Source organism: Lissotriton helveticus, chromosome 11, assembly GCF_964261635.1.
Source record: "Lissotriton helveticus chromosome 11, aLisHel1.1, whole genome shotgun sequence".
NCBI classification, from domain to species: domain Eukaryota; kingdom Metazoa; phylum Chordata; class Amphibia; order Caudata; family Salamandridae; genus Lissotriton; species Lissotriton helveticus.
Window position 1 is genome coordinate 1,088,740,486 of NC_136072.1, and position 19,847 is coordinate 1,088,760,332.

At 47.4% G+C, this 19,847-nt stretch overlaps 1 protein-coding gene and 1 long non-coding RNA gene across 2 annotated transcripts in view; one reads left to right on the top strand and one right to left on the bottom strand.

Moving 5' to 3' along the window:
• UNC119B (unc-119 lipid binding chaperone B) overlaps nt 1-15,131 on the top strand; it is a 52,046-nt gene extending 36,915 nt beyond the window's left edge. The window contains exon 5 of the mRNA XM_078667700.1: nt 11,066-15,131. Within this exon, the coding sequence (XP_078523826.1) occupies nt 11,066-11,178 (113 nt within the window). The 3' untranslated portion in view covers nt 11,179-15,131. The remainder of the gene's footprint in view (nt 1-11,065) is intronic.
• LOC144792597 (uncharacterized) overlaps nt 1-19,847 on the bottom strand; it is a 73,331-nt gene that overhangs the window by 2,839 nt on the left and 50,645 nt on the right. The window lies entirely within an intron of this gene.

The window sequence follows — 19,847 nt, forward strand, 5'->3', positions numbered from 1 at the left end:
TAGACTTCTGGACAAACTTCTGCTGACTAGATCGATTATTGAACCATGAATGCACGATACAATCCTTAATATTCTTGTTGCGGCGATGCGCAAAGAGTGTTTTGGCTAGTTTCTGATCATTTGAGCAATTACTGTTAAGTATATGCCAACTTGAATTAATGATCTGTTTTACCTTAGCATTGAGGGTTGGAAGTTTGGTAATGCAGACTACCGGTTTATTTTCTTTGACGGGTTTAACTCTCAGAAGGCAATCTCGATCATAATAGCGAGCCCTCTTGTAAGAGTCTCTCCCCAGCCGGTGAGGATAACCTCTTTCAGTGAATTTAGATCTCATGATACCTGCCTGTTTGTCAAAATCTGTGAGATCCGTACAGTTACGCCTCACTCTTAAAAATTGTGAAAAAGGAATACTATCCTTTTGATTACGGGGTGAAAACGTTTATAATGCAATAAAGTATTTCTTTCCGTAGGCTTTACATATAGGTCAACTTTGAGTTTGTCATGGTCATTCATAATGACAATGTCTAAAAATTCAACTTTTTCAGCACCGATATGTGATGTGAATTTTAGGTTGGAATCAACCGCATTGATCCAACTTAGAAATTCAACTAGAGTTTCTCTCCCATTGGTCCAGACGAAAAATATATTGTCGATATATCTGGACCAATGGGAGACGGACTCATAGAAAGGGGCAATTTCATTGTAAATACATCTATTCTCAAAAGCGGCCATGAATATATTGGCCACCGATGGAGCCACTGATGCACCCATGCTTACGCCTTTAATTTGGCGGTAAACATGAGTGCCAAATCCAAAAGTATTTTCTGTAAGGACTATTTTTAGGCACGTAAGGATATAGGTGACAGGGCAAGGTATCTTCTGTTCTTCAATGAACCACTTGGTGGTCTCCATTGCTGCCATTAAGGGGATGTTACTATATAAGGACTCCACATCTAGTGTGACAAGTAAGTCATTGGACTTACTTATCACACTAGATGTGGAGTCCTTATACAGAGCAAGGTATCTTCTGTTCTTCAATGAACCACTTGGTGGTCTCCATTGCTGCCGTTACGGGGATGTTACTATAGAAGGACTCCACATCTAGTGTGACAAGTAATAATTAAAAATGTTCTCATTGGCCCGAGGTCTGTCTGCCCTGGATCCCGGCGACTGGATGGTTGCCTTGGTCTTGTAGTATGCATGACTTGGTTACCTGCGGTTTAAGGTAGGACAGAAGCGATTTCAGTTCGCAGTGCCCCACTTTGGCCGTACTAGTTCCTCTTGGGTGTTCACGAAAGTGATGGTGGTGATTGTTGCCTTTTTGCCAGAGGTTGGGAGATACCTGTTTTTCCCCTTACTTGGTGGCTGCCGTAGGTAGGCTCTCCACAGTCTGTTGTAAACCGCGTACAGATGATTGAAAACCTACTTCCCTCTTTGGGGTTCCTCGTCAAAGAGCCAAAGTTCTCCTGACTACTTTGCAAAGGCTCCCTTTTATAGGGGCTCTTCTGGACACTGCAGTTTGGAGCTTTCTTTTCTCATGACTAGTCCAGGACATTCAAGTTCTAATCCTCACGTTCAGCTGTGGTCCTGGATTTCAGTGAGCGTGGTTCTGAGACTTCTAGGCCTGCTGGCTTCATTTATTCTGCTTGTCCACTGTGCCAGGTTTGAGAGGAGACTGCAAGATCTGTATTGGTGGCTACAACAACTCAATCTGACCAGCGGCAGATTCCTCTCACTTCCGCATCCAGAGCGGACATTGGTGATGGATGTACCCCTGCTGGGCAGGGCAAGTCTTCTGGGCAGGTGCTCCCACTAAAGATCTTTTGTCCTGGGATGGACATCGAGCATATCTACTTTTTGAAAATATCCAGGACAAAGAACCACCATTCCTTGTCTGAAGAACAGTCTGAAAAAAGATTGAAAGCTGATGCCTCACACTGCCATTGAGGCCAGTCAGATGCTGAAAGGGCTCCCTCCACACCGGAGTACATTTGAAGCCAAGCAAGTCTTCATCCATTTCACATTAAATGCAGCAAGAAGACACCGCACCCATATACTTGACAAAGAAACCTTTGACTTCTGATTCTTTCATGCTTCACATCGCTAAGAAGTCGGCACTTGTAAGATTTACAGAAGACACTGCCTCCTGCCTTCAAAAGTAAGAAGATTGTTGTGGCATGAAGGGCTCTTGTTTGGGGCTAAAATGCAGTGGCATAATGTCAATACTATGGGCATGCTCGCCAGCACCAATAGGAGGAGATGGAACTAAAGCAGCACCCTCATGATGATTATAAAAAGAGGGCTACAGAGGTCTTCGACAGCGGCAGACTTATTTCCAATGTTTGTATCAGATGTTCCTTGGAAACAGTGCAGACCGCCTCAAGGCATGTCAGTGCAGATATACTTTAGCAGCTTGGCTAATGAAGTCTGGATTCCATCTTGAAGTCTAGCAGCACCTCTCAGGTTTGCTAGTTGATGACTAGAGGTGCTCAAGGATGAGCACCGCTGCCAAACAATAACCTTCCTCTCGTTTTCCCGAACACCTGTTAGGGGGAACGCTGTGAGTTGTACCTTTCATATCTTAAAGGAACAGGTTAGTGGTAGATTCCTTACCATAGAATATCCCCAGGCGTCAGACTGGATCCGGAAAGTTTTGCGTAGCAGTACCCCCTGCCCATCAGTAGGAATCGTCTGCGGCTCAGTCGTCAGCGTCATTGGCGCCGGGATGACGTCGTCGGAGTACTTGCGCGCTGGCGTCCGTTCTTCATTTTTCCGCGCCAGCAAGCGCAGATCCGGAAAAAGCAGTACTCCTTAGTCACTTTTTGACAAATTTTTCGATCTTTTTGATCCTGTTTCGAGTCATAAGACTATCGGTGCCGGTAGGGATGCCTGGGTTCAAGCCCTGTGCCGATTGCAACCGACTCATGTCAAGAGGCACAAGAAGTCGAAGAGAAAACATCGCTCTTCCGACTACTAACCCCCCCTCGCCTCCTCCCTCTCCCCTCCCACCTCCCCCTGCGATGTGGCCGGGTGTTCGGGCGACACCGACCACGCTCTCTCCTCCGTCTGGTCCCGTTGTGGCGGCTTCGGGCCCTGCAGCCCCAGCTTTGGCCCCGGCGCAGTCGGCGACTTTGGTCCCGACACCGCAGGGCCCCTCCGGATCCTGGTCGACCTTACGACCCCTCCGCCGGCGCCGACCCCCAGGGTGTTTTCCCCAGACGCCGTCCCCGGGCCCTCCCTCGGTCCGGATCCGGCGTCGCTCGACGCCACATTCGACGCAGAGAGAAGAGCTTCTCTTCTATGATCCAGCCCCATCCTTTGCACCTGACTATCAGGAGATGGGAGACGAGGACGATTGGGAGGGGCCTGAGGACCCTCTGGCACGAGAGTGCCAGTCGTATCAGGACTGGGCAGTGGATCATGGGGAGGCCAGTGGTTTTGACACTTCGCCCGACACTGGCTTTGTCTCCCCTCCTACCGTGGCTACGGAGGAGGGGGCTGCTTACAGCACGGTGCTGACGAGGGTGGCCAAGGTCTTGAGTCTTGAGCTCCCCATCGCAGCCGTGACGACTAACCTCCTCACCGAGGTCCTTAAACCGCAGACAAGCTCTTCGTAGCCTCTACTGCGGTTTAATGAGGCCCTTTCTGACGTTCTGTTGGGCACTTGGTCCAGGCCCGCTACAGGTCCGCCTGTAGATCGGAACGTGGCCAGGCGCCACCGCCCGGCCCCAGGCGACCCTAGCTTCCTGTCCACCCACCCCACCCCGAGAGCCTGGTTATCCAGGCTTCTAACTCCCAGACTGCATTCCCGACTGCTCCACCTGATCGGGAATCCAAAAGGTATGAGCAGTTTAAGAAGCTGTTCTCCTCACTTAGTTTGGGGTTGCGGTCGGTCAACACCGCTTGCCTTTTGGGCCATTATACCCACTCTCTGTGGGACACGGTCATGGATGTGCTGCCAGCTTGCCCTGAGGAGGCCCGGGTCAAACTCGCTCAAGCCCTTGTGGAAGGGTGGAATGCAGCACGGTACTCTATCCGATGTGGGCTGGATACCACAGATTTGCTGGGCTGGGCTATTTCCACGACAGTGGCGGTTCGCCGCCACGCCTGGCTGAGGTCCGCCAACTTTTCAGCTGATGTCCAGAATTCCCTCATGAACATGCTGTTTGATGGCCGTCGCCTCTTTGGCGACTAGGCAGACAGCTTGAGCGTTTCAAGGACTCCAGGGCTACGGCCAAGTCCTTGGGCCTGTCAGGCCAGCGCCAGCAAACTTCTGCCTTCCGGGCCAAGGAAGGGGCGCCCCCTCACTTCCTGCCACGGGCCACAGACTAACATCCAGCGTGGCGGCGGACGTGGTAACTGCCGTGGCGGTGCCAGGGGACAGCGGCGAGGCCAGTCCACATCCACCCCTGCAGCATTCGCCTCAAAGCCTTCCTAGTCCGAGCTTTCAGGCCCATTCGACGCCAGTGAGGGGCAGGGTTTGCCATCACCTCCTCCACAGGTGCTCCATCACTTCGGACAGGTGGGTGCTGCAAATCGTCTGAAGGGGCTACTCCCTCCCCTTCGAGGCGACCCCTCCAGCCATGCCACCGCAGTACCACCGCGTGCCGGGGGATCACTTGCAACTTCTGCAAGAGGAAGTTACGGCCCTCTTGGCCAAGGGGGCCATCGAGCGCGTTCCTGGGCCAGAAGTAGGGTGTGGTTGTTACTCCCACTACTTTCTGATTCCCAAGAAGGGCAAAGGGGCCCTACGCCATATCTTGGACCTGCAGAACGTCAACTGCTTCCTCCAGAAGGAGAAGTTCAAGATGCTGACTTTGGAAGCAGGTCTTAACTGCCCTAGACCCAGAAGACTGGATGGTAGCGTTGGACTTGCAGGACGCATTTTCACATCCCCGTCCTGCCGGCCCACCGGCGTTACCTGCGGTTCACAGTAGGCCGCAAGCCCTTCCAGTTTACTGTGCTCCCCTTCGGCCTTACCAGCGCCCCTCGGGTGTTCACGAAAGTGATGGTGGTGGTCGCAGCTCATCTGCGCATATATGGGGTGTCTGTCTTCCCCTATCTCGACGACTGGTTGTTGAAGGCGGGCTCGCCCCAGACAGTAGTCAGCCACCTCCAGACTACGGCCGACCTCCTGCACCTGCTGGGGTTCTCCATCAATGTGCCGAAGTCACACCTGTGTCCCTCTCAGAAGCTCCTCTTCATCGGAGCGTTTCTGGACTCTGCGCCGTTTCGGGTTTATCCTCCCGTGGCAGCGGGTTCCGGATATTCAGGCTCTGATTCCGATCTTTCAGCCTTTATCCCGAGTCTCGGTCAGGTTGATGCTGCGGCTTCTGAGGCTGATGGCTTCCTGCATCCTTCTGGTGCATCACGTCGGGTGGCGGGTGCGGGCTCTGCACTGGGACTTGAAGTTTCAGTGGGCCCAGCATCATGGCAACCTGTCCGACCACGTCCTGATCTCGGAGGGCACTGCGAGACAGTTGCAGTGGTGGCTCACAGACCGCGATTGGGTCAGCGGCAGATCCCTCTCCCAACCGGAGCACGTAGTAGTGACGGACGCGTCTCTCCTGGGCTCTGGGCACATGGGAGAGGCGGAGATCTGAGGCCTCTGGTCTCCGGCGGAGATCAGAGGCCTCTGGTCTCCGGCGGAGTCCCGGCTTCATATCCACCTTCTCGAGCTGCGGGCGATCCGGCTTGCACTGAAGGCATTCTTCCCTCTGTCCAGGGAAGTGTAGTGCAGGTGTTCACGGACAACACCACCGCCATGTGGTACTGCAACAAACAGGGCAGGGTGGGGTCGTGGACACTTTGTCAGGAGGCTCTGCGCCTCTGGCAAAGGCTGGAACACCAGGGAGTGACCCTGGTGGTTCAACACCTGGCAGGTTTACTGAACGCCAGGGCGGACTAACTCGGCTGCCGGTGCATGATGGATCGATCACGAATGGCGTCTGAACTCTGATATGGGGAGAGCCTTGGTTGGAACTATTCACCACAGAAGAGAACGCGCAATGTCATCAGTTTTGCGCGTTGGAATTTCCAAGGCGGCACTCGCTTGGAGACTCTTCGTTGCGAGTGGAGCTGCGGTCTGTTGTACGCCTTTCCGCCTATACCACTTCTGCCCAGAGTGCTGAAGATCAGGCGCGATCGGGCCCAAGTCATCCTTGTGGCTCCGGACTGAGCACGAAGATACTGGTATCCCGAGCTACTCAGCATGTCAGTCCTTCCCCCCGCTTCGTCTGCCTCTTCAGGAGGACCTTCTGTCACAGGAGCAGGGGATGGTCCTCCACCCGAACCTGTCCAGTCTCCACCTCCATGCATGGAGATTGAGCGGCGACAGTTGAGGCCATTTGACTTGCCTCCCGAAGTCTGTGATGTGATTCTGGCAGCCAGGCGTCCCTCCACAAAATCGGTATACGCCTGCAGGTGGAACAAATTTGTGGCATGGTGCACAGCAAAGGCTGTGGATACCCTTTCTGCTCCCCTTTCAGAGGTTCTCCTCTTGCTTCTTTCTCTTGCCCAGCAGGGCTCTACTCTGAGCACTATCAAAGGCTACCTCTCTGCCATTTCAGCCTTCTTAAGGCTTCCTGATCAGCCTTCTCTTTTCAAGCCCCCTGTTGTTAATAGATTCTTGAAGGGCATCATTCACATGTTTCCTCCTGTTCCTTTCATGATGCCTCAGTGGGACTTGAACCTTGTTCTGACTTATTTGATGTGCGCTCCCTTCGAGCCACTTCACAATTGCCCTCTTCGTCTTCTTACTCTTAAGACTGCATTCCTGGTTGCCATCACCTTTTGCCAGGAGAGTGAGTGAGCTCCAGGCTTTATCTTCTAAGCCTCCCTTTCTTTCTGTCCATCCGGACAAAGTTGTTTTAAGAACGCGTCCTTCTTTCCTGCCCAAGGTGTTTACAGCCTTTCACATCGGGCAGTCCATCACCTTGCCCACCTTCTTTCCGCTTCCGTATCCCTCGATAGAGGAAGAGAGGCTCCATCGTCTGGACCCAAAACGTGCGCTCTCATTCTATCTGGACCGCACATGCCAGTTCCGGGTGGACGACCAGCTCTTTGTTGGTTACGTGGGAGCTAAGAAGGGATGGGCGGTGCATAAACGAACCATTTCTCGATGGGTCGTTTTGTGCATAAAGGTGATCTATATGTAGTAAAAGGGGAGTTTTAGGCTTGGCAACTAACTTTAAATGCCAAGTCAATGTGGCAGTAAACTGCGGACGCAGGCCCTCCGTGGCAGAGCCCCGAGACAGATTTGAATGGCTACTTCTGTGGGTGGCATAAGGCGCATTTAATTTACGTGCCCTGGGTATGTGGGATACCACTGAACAAGGGACTTACAAATAAATTAAATATGGCAAACGGTTGTAAACCAATCCTACCATGTTTTTATGAAGAGAGCACTGAATAGCAGTGGTAACCTGCCCAGGTCTTAAAGCAAAAAAAACACAGGTCAGAAAAAATAAAGGAGGAAGGCAAAAAGTCTGGGGATAATCCTGCACAAAGTGCCAGGTCCAAAAAGTACACCTATTAACAGATGAACTGGAGTCTATTCCTGGAATTCTGTTTCTCACAATTTGTATTACACTTGACATGGTCACTCTGATTTAGTTTATTTCGTTTGCATCCAGATTCAGTGTCTGACTAGGATTTAGTAAGACAGTATTGACAACCAATCGCTAATATTTGGAGTCTGTGAAGTAAAAACTCCAAATCATAACCCAAAACAGATAAGACTAGTAGCAATGACAGGCCGAATAATGTGGAAGGTTTTGCATGGCTCCCAAAAACAGGTTACTATTGGTGGGGGCTATATTCCATGTGGTATGTTATTTCTCTTGCTTTTTCTATTGAAAATCAACTTTTTTTTAGGCTTTTGGATACAGGTCGGACACAATTCCAAGGGCAAGGGTGGTTACCAAGTTAGAGATTTAACTAGTTCTGTTTGGTTCAGATATTACAGACCTCAGTTTTAGTTTAGAAGGCTGGAATGAGTGACAATGAATGTATTTGGAAGAGTTTGTTTTCTCAAATTATGTAGTTCATCTTTCATTTTCAAATAACTCCTCCAGTTGAGCAAGTTTACAGATTCCTTACGTGTGAAAAAATATTGTTCCTTAATAGGAAGAGACTGAATCACCTGAGCCGTAGTGAAATTAAATTGGTTACTTATAATCCTGGTTCTGCGTTGTAGGAATTTTCATTGAGGTGGTACATTTTAGAATAATGTCCTGCTGCGTTAGCCTACCCAGAACACTTCACACCAATACATTTGGTCACGCTTTCTCAGATAAGGTTGACATTTCCATATGCCCATACAATCTGCAGCACCTTTTAGGGGCCCATCAAAAGACAATATTTTTCTGACATTTAGACTGCCAATCGCCAATGAGCACTATCAAGACTACAATACAGCGTTTATGGGGAAAATGATGACTAACATTGAGGGCATTTGTACCCGGGCTAAGAAAACCATCACAAATAAGTTGATATGAAGTGTTCCGTGGTCCAAGGAGTCCAGGCACGGAGAAAGGGGGGGGGGGGTGAATCTTACATTTTTGACTATCAATGAAGATCCTACATTTGCATAAGTAGGATTATCGTAAGGGAGTGAAAGATGTCCGAAACGATGGGAGGAATGTGATAAATATCCAAGAAATATAAAAACATATGACCGATAAGGTAGATGACTGATAAGACAGATGGCTGCTGGGTAGAGTTCAGAGATGTGAAAAGAGTTGTACATTAGGACTGTGTGTGTCAACTTTACTGGGTAATTTTGGACTACATACTGAACAAGTTCGATGCCAAATTAATTTCAGATGGCAACTTTAATCTACATATGCAACGGTTATACTAGCTGTTTCAGCAGCACCCATCCCACCTACCAGGGTCACTAACCAACAAAGTTTACCACTCTCTACCTTAAGCAGACCTCAGAAATTGAAACCTGGTCATCTTGCATAAAGGATATTCTTGTCTGTCGTGTCCACCTCAATCTCTGTTTCTAACATGTTTCTCTAGAACACATCCAGTTTTCTGTTCATACACGAAATGTCTTAACCTTGTTTATAATTCTCGTGTTGAATGAGTCCTGAAATGAGAATGCAGTTCATGTTTCTGATGCACTTTCTCTGATCCATAATGCAGTTAATGATTTGAACCAGTTCTCTGACCTTCCTGAATCAGTTTGGGGTGGAGGGGCAGGGTGAGGCGCTGCCTTCTGCTGTAGAATTTCTTGTAAACGTGTTCCCAGGATCAATGACTTGCAAAAGTTCCGTGCAAGAGTTTCCCCCATCCACATACCGATCTGGAAGACGGAATATCTAGAGGATAGCGCCTCTGTTTTTGTGGTTTGTTTTTTCCTTCAGTTATGTGATCTTTTTTCAAACGAGTGCCTTGGTTCTTGTGGCAGTTAATTGCTTCTACTGGTCAGTTACAGTATCTTAAAAACTCACTCTGAATTAGAAGATGCCAATGCTGATTCTTGCCATCCGTGCATGAATAACATTTCTGGTCCTGTTGCTTCTGTGTATGAGGTCTCTTCTATTGCAGCAGATTCCTTCATGACTGTGTGTTGTGTTATATAGCACGCTAATCACCCATGAGGGTATCCAGGCACAATGTAGCAGGCGTGAGGCCATCCCTGGGGGCTTACTTGAAAAGCCACATCTTTACTTTCTTGTGAAAGTGAAGAGGAGCAGGCTCTGATGTGCGGTGGGATGTTTAAAGTGTCCAGTCTTGTGTATCGGGAGCCAGTGGAATTCCCTAAGGGCGTAGTGTGATGTGGCCTCAAAAGTGGGAGGTTGAGGACTAGTCTGTCCAGTGCTTAATTTGAGCCGGAGGGGCCACCGGCACTTATTTTTCCGCATCAGATTTACCGAGCGCCAGAGAAGGGGAAATGCACAGATTGGTAAAATAGACGAAGAGAAAGGTGGCAAAGCCGCAACAAAGGGATAAAGCAGGACCCTGCAAGAATGAGATAAACGGGCAGAGAGTTTCTGTTAGTGGATTTAAGGCTATCATGTTTGGTATTCGACGGGCCTACAATTCATTGCAACAGCTTTGTGCTACTGAGCAGAAGTTCAGGCACCACCACTTATTCATTTACAAATTAAGCACAGTTGGACTGGTGCATTTTTGGACCGTCCGCAGTCTACTTGTTAAAACACAATGTTTTTTTCATTGATGGAAGAAAATTGAACAGGTAGTTCAGCCTTTGTGTTTTTAAGGTTGGTTCTAACATAATTCTATCTCTAGATATAAATCTTCTCAGTATTTGACCCTTTTGTGCAGAAACCTGCAATGCCAGGGACGCACTTAGTAGACTTTGATGTACAGATGCAATGTGTTGCACAGGTTGTGCTCTTCAGTTTTATATAGGGCAGCCCATTAAATGTAAACCGTGCACTGGCCATGATGCCAGTACGCCAGGTTCTGGTTCTATGTAAAGTCAATATAGCATGTTTAGATTTCAGAAACTGTGCCCACACTTGAGTCAAGAAATAGAGTATTAGTTTTCTTGCAATATATGCCACCCAGTCTGCTGTCCACTGGGGTATTTCCGGGCAGCTACGTGCATCAGTGCTGTTAATTTTTGGTGTCAGGTCAGCAGCACAGTCATTGAGGAACAACTGATTCAGGGAGCTGTTGAAATACTAAATATGTGTTTTATTTCATGGTTTTCGAGCTACGTCTCGTCAGACACATGAGGAATTCTAGAAATGGATTTTGGGTTCAGCTCCTTCTGTGGCCATTTTAGTAGACCTTTCCTTCCACCAGTGCACTGAAATGCAGAGTGTTGTGATGTATGCTATAGCTGCTTGCCAGTTACATATGAATAGCATTATACATTCTTTGAGGTTATTTGCTAAAATCTGTTATGCTTTTAATTTTTTCCCCATCCCTTTCCTTTACATATTTCTTTCCCAAATAAATGCTGCTACGGTTCTGAAATGCATCAGTGGTATTGTCCTTCCATGATCCTCTCCTGTTGCGTAGTTGTCTCCTTTTCAGATGGTCCGTTCACTCCTTTTAACTGATTTCTTAATTTGTCCCACAGTTCGCCTGATGGTTGAGAACCCCTACGAGACTCGTTCTGACAGCTTTTACTTTGTGGACAACAAGCTGATCATGCACAACAAAGCAGACTATGCCTACAATGGAGGACAGTGAAACCGAGTTCTCCCTCCCATGCAGGTCTCTTCTGCAGCTAACAATTCCAAATATAAGAAGGGAAGAAGGCTCCCAGGCGGCTCTGAATACCCAAAACTGGAATCTTGGAGCTTGGACTGCCCAAGTGGTACTGCTAATGCTGCTCCTCCCGTCCCCAACCTCCCTGCTTCCAGCATTGCAATACACATGGTCAGGTTACCTCTGTGAAGGTAGCTCTGCAGAACAGCAGGGTAGCATTTTGTATTGCTGTTTGCCTAGTTACAAGGGAAGAAGCTTTATTTATTGACTCTATAGTATTTTTTTGTATCTTTTTCATTCCTACTGTTTGTTACGCAGACAAAGCTGGCCAGCTACTCCTTGGAAAGGGGTCTAATATCGGCCAGCTCTTCACTATCCGCAATCAGCAGACTCAAGTAGCCAATGCAATATTATGGGGGGAGTTTGGTGGGTGAACATCTCTGGCAGTGAGAAGTTATGCCTTCTTCATGCTGATCAGTTTACTTAATGCACAGTTTTGCCCAACTCTCCTTCCTGTCTCAGTATGCCTCACTGGTAAAGAGTTTGGTAACGCCTACCCTTGTCAGTTTTCTGGAAGAACATTTTCATTGTGTGCCCGTGAAGTGCCTGTGGTGTGTACACCATTCTAATGACCGTTTCTGCCTCATGGTCAAGACCAGTACGTGTTCACGGATATCGTCTGTCACTACCTAAGGAAGCCAGTAATGTGAACAGGGTGGGCATGACTTTGCACACATGAGGTGAGAGGGTACCTTGGGCCAGCCAGTGCAGAGAAACTTGTAGACCTGCTCCTTTTAGGGATTCCTTCTAGCATTCGTTGGTTTCAGCCTATCAAGGTGGTGTACGTTAAGCAGAAAGGCTATGGAATATTTCAGGCACTAATTGTTAACCTGTCAGAACCTACAAAAAAGCAGATTGTGCACATTGAGTTGGTCCTTTTGCAGCCATGAAGCGACGTTACATGTCAGTTTAGCTACTAACTGTCCGAGTTGATTGTTGGAGATGCAACAGTTTTTCCAGGGGTCCAAGGGAAGTGGTAGCAGAGTCTGTGGTTCACTGTAACGATAATGAGCTCGTGCTTTTTGCAAGATCACTATCCTCAAGAGTGTCAAATTGATAGAGCATAATGGTGGTTCAACTTTTTCTGAAGAGAACGGGAAGTTGTCTAGTCTATTTGAGGAGTAGACTTGTGAGAAAGCAATATGCATTGTAAACCTTATTTACAGGTGGAAAGAGTGGGTAAAGACTTTGGCGAGTGGAGTGTTTTTCTGTCTCCAGATGGTGATCGTTGTCCTGTCTTGCTTGGAAGAGTAGATTCCAGTTTATCTTGTGGAAGAACGAATGCATTGAGATTTGATTGGTCCTCCGTCCTTGAATCATTTTTCCATCACTTAAAACTACTGTAGTTAGTTTTTTCTTGGATACTCACAGGTTACACCTTGTGTGCCATGGCTGGCTGCTACTGCAGCTAAATACATTCAGCAGTACTGATGGAGTGAGTGGGGAGTCACTAACATCGCCTGGTAAGCTGTAAAAAGCACTGTCTCTGGCTGTCACTGACTTCCTGCAGGGTACACAGTAGCAGCGAATTACATCAGATACCTCTGGTTTCAGTGTAAGCGACAGCAGCTTGCTCCAGAAGCACACCCAAGTACCCTTGAAAGCTGTATGATAAGAGCAACTAAACTTGTTTGGTGTTCCCTATGCCCAGGCACTTTGAGAATGGCTTCTGCAAGGTTTGTATAGCACAGAACCAAAAAAACATAATTTCTAATTCCAAGCATTTTTACTCAACAAGTCGGCCCGGCCATTAAGAGCACTACAGTCTCTAGGTTTGTACCTCATTTTTCTCTTGAGTACATTTTCCACTGTTTGAAGTTACCAATGAGATCATAGGAGGCTCAGAAGTAACTTAAACATTTCAGAGAAACTGTACGGAGGAGCTACTACAATCCCAGGTTCAGTGACAAGAATATGATGCCCTGGAGTGTGGCATTGCGTTGCTTTCTGCTTCACTATCTGTTCCTGATGTTTTGAAACCTGTTTTGAAGTGTTTCCTCATTGCCCTATCTCTTTCTAATGTACTAAATGATGTCTTGGAATATCTTTAAATTTGCCAGTTCAGAATTCACTGAGCTGCTTGGTGATCTGTAGCAGCAGGATTTGGCTTGCTAACAAGCTTTTGATATGACCAGTGTGCCAGCCATTCTAATTTTCTTAGGATTCAAATTAAAATTTTGTTAAAAAAAGAAAAAAGGTGCAAACTTGAAACTACTGGGCAAGTTTTTACGACCATCCTAAATTTGCGTTCTTGGGCATGATATGAGCAGCATTTTTTTTCTCATTGTACAATGAGGCATACAACTGGTCTGATAGATTCATAAACTGTTTCCTGAATCACTGTACTTTTGCACTAGTCGAAGAAGGATATTTGTGTGCAACGTATTTTGTATCACTCACTGAACGTACTCTGATTCTAGCGACCCGCAGTTTCTGAAAGCAATCCTGATGGAAGTATTTGCCTGCAGCAGCAGTAAACCTCAAACAAAATGGAATACTTGGAGCAAACACATGAATGTTCGATGAGTTACTACATAAAAATAGACATAAATGCACAGTAATGCGTAGGCTAACTTTGTACCCCTGTAAGCTTTCACTTTTTTTTTTTTTTTTGGACCTTGGCATATGGTGCAAAAATGTTCAGCATGTGTTGAAAATCTGCAAGCCCATCTTTCCTTTTTTCCTTCCTCTGACAATCTATTTTCTACGTTTAAGTATATTTAAAAAGGGATGTTGCCCTATAATGGTGTGCACCGATTTTATGCACCCGGCAGTCTCAGACCCTGTTATTTTTTGTATGCATTTTCTCTGTGGCATTGCTTTGGTGCTCTACTTCGTGTTGCTGGTGCACCATCTCCATTCCCTCTACCAGCACAGTCCCCTCAGTTTTGCGTTTTTAACATGCACATTAAGTTTACTATTTTGCAGTTGTAGGTTGTATCTAGTTTCCTTTTGCCGAGTTGATCTGAGATGAAGACTACAGGAGCCCATATCCACAATCACAGTGAGGAAAGTTGGCATTGAAAAATTCCATTGAGAGGGTATTTTCATAGCCCTCTCAACATGCTGCCTGCTTACTTTGGGAAAGGACCAATCAGCCAAGTCTTCCTTTACACTTGGACCATTTGTTTCTGTAGCACAAGGCCCTGGAGCAATGTTAGTGTGTAAACAAGACTTTGACAAATTGTTAGATCACGAAATGTTTTCAGGATGCGTTCTATTTATTTGGTATTCAGTTGTGGGATCCACAGTTTTTTTCCATATGTAGAGAACTGTACAGAAAAGAAAACCGTAACATATTTGCTGTTTTGTAGTTAATTTTATTGGCACTCCTTCCAGTCGTAGTCTGCTCTGGGATGGTTTGGTTTGCGTTTGGTTTGCAGAGTAGACCTTGCACTTTTGTCAGCTGTTTTCGTATTATCTACTCTGTTGGGGAAAATCACACATTCCTCGCAGCATGTCTTAATTGGTCAGCATTACTTGTCTTTTGAAAATGGTAGGTTTTTTTTCCACCTGAAACACCAATACAAACGTTGTATACTTGTGCCGAGTTCTTCCTTAGCTCCAGGGCCGAAGTGTCCATATTTAAATGTATATATATTTTTGTAGGTACTGAAATATATTAGATACAGTAGGTTTCTTTCATGGACATTGCTAACTTGTCATAATGTGTTTTTATTTGTAAATGCTTTATTTACTCCCATCTTTCTGTGAAAAAGTTTGGAAAACGATTTCCCTGCTTAGCTATTAAAAGTTGGATTTCTGTCTGTCTTGTAATGGATGGCTTTTCTTGTTGAAAGTAAACTAGGGGACATATTTGTATAAATGGTTATTTTGTCACAAACAAAAGAAATAAAAAGAATTTTCACAGAGTTGATACACGTTTGTGTGTTCATTTGATGGTAAGACCTTTCTTGGTGTCACCATCTAGATCAGGAATGCTGGGTAATAGTAATTCGTCATTGAGTGTGTGTTGACCTAACGAGCTAGTGCGCCTGCATGTGATAATGAACAAGTTACTTACATTCTGTAACGATGTATCTGTAAGAGACATATGTTATAGATTCATTACCTTAGCAGGGGGCGAAAAATTCACTCAACCGCTCGTATTTGCGAGTCGGATTAATTTAGGTCGAGCTATTTTTAGGTCCTACTTGCCCTTTCTGGGGAGTAGGAATACAAACTGACACTTGACCTCTGCCTCTGAAACCAGAGGAAATATGACAAGATAGCAAGATTTAAAGGCATCTTTATTGCTCATAAAGTAAACGAGCAATAAAAATGCTTTTAAATCTTAACTTGTCACATTTGCTCAACTTTCAGAGTCCGAGGTCAAGTGCATTTCAGTTAGGTCGAGGAAATTTTGTAGGTTACTAGACCTGCAGGGCTAGTGTGTTTTTTTTAATGATTTTTCGAGCCCTGCTTAGAATTACCCCCAGGTGTCAGACTGGATCCATAGAATTTTTTCTTAGCAGTACCCCTTTGTGTCAGTAGGTGGCGTCGGTCGACGCCACGTTCGTCGTCTTGTTCGCTGGGATGTCTTGCGGTGCCTTTTTAGATGCCACCCCTGCGCTCTGCCATCAGTTCTGACACTACTTCCCACACCAGAAGCACAGGGCCATGCAAGACACTGACCACTGGTACGCAAAAGTAGGGCCCTGCAAGTCAATCCCTGTCCCTAGAAGTAAGTTCGCAGAGCGGGGAGGATGGGTGCGGTGGTAAGGAATCTATAACTAACGCATGTATCTTACAGATACATAGTTACCGAAGGTAAGTAACTTGTTCATCTGAAAGATACTGTTATAGATTCCTTACTTTAGAATAGATACCCCAGCAATACCAACCCCAGAGGAGGGTCTGCGAACTAAGTTCTCACCAGAAAGTCCTACAGGACTGAATGGGCAAAATAGCAGTACCTCCAGGCTTTGCAGTAATGTCTGGTGAATGTCTGCAAAGATGCCCCTGTGGCTGCCTGACACAGGTCAGAGCGGAAGTCCGCGAGCAAGAGCAGTAGTAGCCGCCATAGCTCTGGTAGAATGAGCACGGAGCCCCACTGGAGGTTCCTCCTTCACCAAAGCGTAACATATTTTAATACAAAGGACAACCCATCTCAATGTAACTCCTTTGAACAGCCCGACCTTTCTTGGTACCCATATAGCCAATGAAGAGTTGATTGTCCACCCGGAAATCTTTTGTGCAGTCAAGGTAGAAAGACTACGCACGTTTGGGGTCCAGACGGTGGAGTCTCTCCTCTTTGGAAGGGTGCGGAGGTGGGAAAAATCTGGGCAAAGTAACGGTGTCTCCAATGTGAAAGGGTGTAACCACTTTGGGAAGGAACAAAGGCTGTGCCCTAAGCACCACTTTGTCCGGATGCACAGAGAAGAAAGGGGGCTTAGAAGAAAAGAGCTTGGAGCTCACTCACTCTGCGAGCAGAGGTGATGGCAACAAGGAAAGTAGTCTTCAGAGTGAGGTGCCTGAGGACAGTTGTGAAAAGGCTCGAAGGGAGCGCAGATAAGATTGGTTTAGACCAGGTTGAAGTCCCATTGGGGCATTATGAAGGGAGAAGGGGGAAAGAGGAGTAATGCCCCTTGAAGAATCTATATACAATAGGGGAGTTGAACAAAGATGGCTGATCTGGAAGCCGAAGGAAAGCAGAGATGGCTGCAAGATAGCCTTTAAGAGTGCCCAGGGCAGAGCCCTGTTGGGCAAAAGAAAGTATATACAACAGGACCTCTGAAAGAGGGGCAGAAAGGGGGATCCACAACTCATGCCTCAAAGTTGTCCCATTGACAGGCGTATACCGTCTTAGTGGAGGGACGCCTGGCTGCCAAGATGACGTTACAGACTTCGGGAAGGTCAAAAGCTGTCAACTGTCGCTGCTCAATCTCCACACAAGGAGATGTTATGTTATGCTGTTTTGTAACGCGCTCAATTACTGCCGGAGTATCCTGGCGCGATGAAAAAGAAACAGACTAACAGCCAACACTACACACAAAAAAAAAAAAAGGAAAACAAGAAAGCTAGAAGGCCAATCGAAACAGATGAGTTTTCAGCGCTTTTTTAAAAGAGCCAAAATTCAAGGTAGCGCGCAGAGATAATGGAAGCTCATTCCAGGCCGAAGCGGCCTTCACCGCCACTGATTGCCCTCCCAACCGGGCACGCCGGAAACGAGGAACCTGCAGCAGATGTTGAGCGGCAGAGCGCAGGGGTCTATTAGGAGAGTAACGACTAAATCGTTTCATCAAATAGGCGGGTCCTTGTCCATTAATAGCTTTGTGAGCCAGTGTCAAAATTTAAAAAATAATCCTTTGTGGAACTGGCCAGTGCAAACTCTGCAAGTGATTCCTTACGCTCACCCGGCTGGAAATATTACCCAGCAATCTGGCGGTCGCGTTTTGAATCACTTGAAGACGCCCCACCATGTATGCCGGGGAGCCGCTCAGCAAGGCGTTGGCATAGTCGAGGCATGAGAGAATTAAAGCTCTCGCTACTGACTCTCTTGCTGAGGCGGGAAGATAAGGGAAAAACTTCCGCAGCGCTTTAAGGGTCCCGAAGCAGCCCCCAGTCAGCTTCTTGATATGGCCCTCGAACCGAAGGTCTTCTCCGAACCAGACCCCCAAGTTCTTAGCGAGGGCGTTGACTGAGCAGGGCATCGGAAAACCAGCCGGCCACAATAATTCTCTGAAATTAGGGGGGGAAATGACCTTAGAGTAAAATTTCCGTCTTATCCTCATTACACTTCAGTTGTGAAGAAGCTAACCAATTAAAAACTGAGGCTAGACAGGACTGAATCCGCTCTGTGTCTAAGGCAACACTGGGCCACGTAAATAACAACTGCGTATCATCAGCATAGGCAATAATTTTGGCCCCCAGTTGTTCGGCTAGCTCTATCAGGGGGGTCAAATAAACATTAAAAAGCAGAGGGCTCAAAGTGGAGCCCTGAGGGACCCCTGTCAAAAGGCTTAGCCAAAGATGAGAAGGGGGGAAGCCAGACCTGCTGGGATCTAGACGAAAGAAAGGAGCTCAGCCAGTCTAAAGCTAGGCCAGAGACCCCAATATCAGCAAGCCGAGCGAGAAGGCGTTGGTGAGGCACCGTGTCAAACGCGGCAGAGAGGTCCAATAGAATTAGAGCCGCTCTGCCGCCGTTGTCCAGACACTCCCTAACCGCTTCAGAGATCTCAACCAGTGCAGACTCCGTGCTGTGTGCAGCACGGAACCCCGATTGAGCCGGGTGTAGAGCCCCTGACGCTTCCACAAACTCGTTCAGCTGCCGAAATGCCAGTTTTTCGCCAATTTTTGCCATAGCCGGAAGCAGTGAAATTGGCCGATAGTTGGCCAGCACGGCAGGGTCCGCACCTGCCTTTTTAAGCAAAGGAGGGAGCTTAGCCTGTTTCCACTCCGCAGGCACAATGGCTGATTTAAATGAAAGGCTGACGATATGCACAACTTCCTGCACCACCACTTCAGCTATGCCTGCCAGCACCCGCGCCGGACAGGGGTCAGATGGAGATCCTGATGTCAAGGATTTAATCACGGCCAGAGTGTCAGTTACTGAAGGGGGTACGAGCTCCCCCATCCTGGAAGATGATAACCCTAGAGAAGGGGGGAGGTAAGGAATGCCATCCGAGATGTTACTGGAGCTAAAGCTGGACTGAATAGCAGCTATTTTTTGCTCAAAGAACACGGACAGACTCTCACACCATGCCCCCGAGGCTGGGACCATCCGTTGCTCAGCACAGGGGGAAAGAAAGCTATTAACAATCGCAAAGATCTCGCGGCTGCTGTTATTAGCTCTTTCAATCCGGTTGGCAAAATATTCGCCCGTAGCTGTTTTAATGCAGGCATAGTAGTTTCTCTGCGCCCCACGTAAAGCTGCCTTAGCCAGGGGGTAGTAGGTTTGGCGCCAAACCCGTTCTAGCTTTTTATAGGCCAGCTTGTGAGTGCGCAGCTCGGGGGAAAACCAGGGTTTAGATGGGGTAGAGCGCACTCTGCCATTACTACCTCCTTTAGATGAAGCAGTCCCCCCCCCCCGCTACCACCCATTCTTTGAAGTTCAGCACCGTTTTGGAAGATCAGTGCCCAGCACGGGCCTACTCTCATTCAGGGTGGCCGCCAAAGTCTCTATGTTGATTTTCTTTGCACAAACTGTTTTCGCCCCCCTAGTGGTAATTTTCTGGGCTGACCACGCAAATCTGATCAGCCGATGATCCGACCACGTAAGGGCTTGAGGGGCTTCCACCTGGAGGGGGAAGTTTGAGCAAATCACATCGAGTGTGACCCCCCGAATGTGTAGGCAGAGAGACCCATTGGGAGAGATGTGCCAGATTGAAAAAATCACACAGAGCTTTGCATTCCGGGAGTTCCGCTGCCTCCGCATGAATATTAAAATCACCCAACAATAAAAAATGAGGAAATCTCAAAACTCGAGGCACCATAGACTCAAGCAATGCTGTCAGAAAAGATCCTGCCGGCCCCGGAGGCCGATAGATTAACGTACCATCTAAAGTGAAATGGGGAGAGAGGACCAGGGAGAAATTCATAACTTCCCCAACTCCTAAATCCTCCGGGGGGGTCAACTTGAAGAGCCCAGG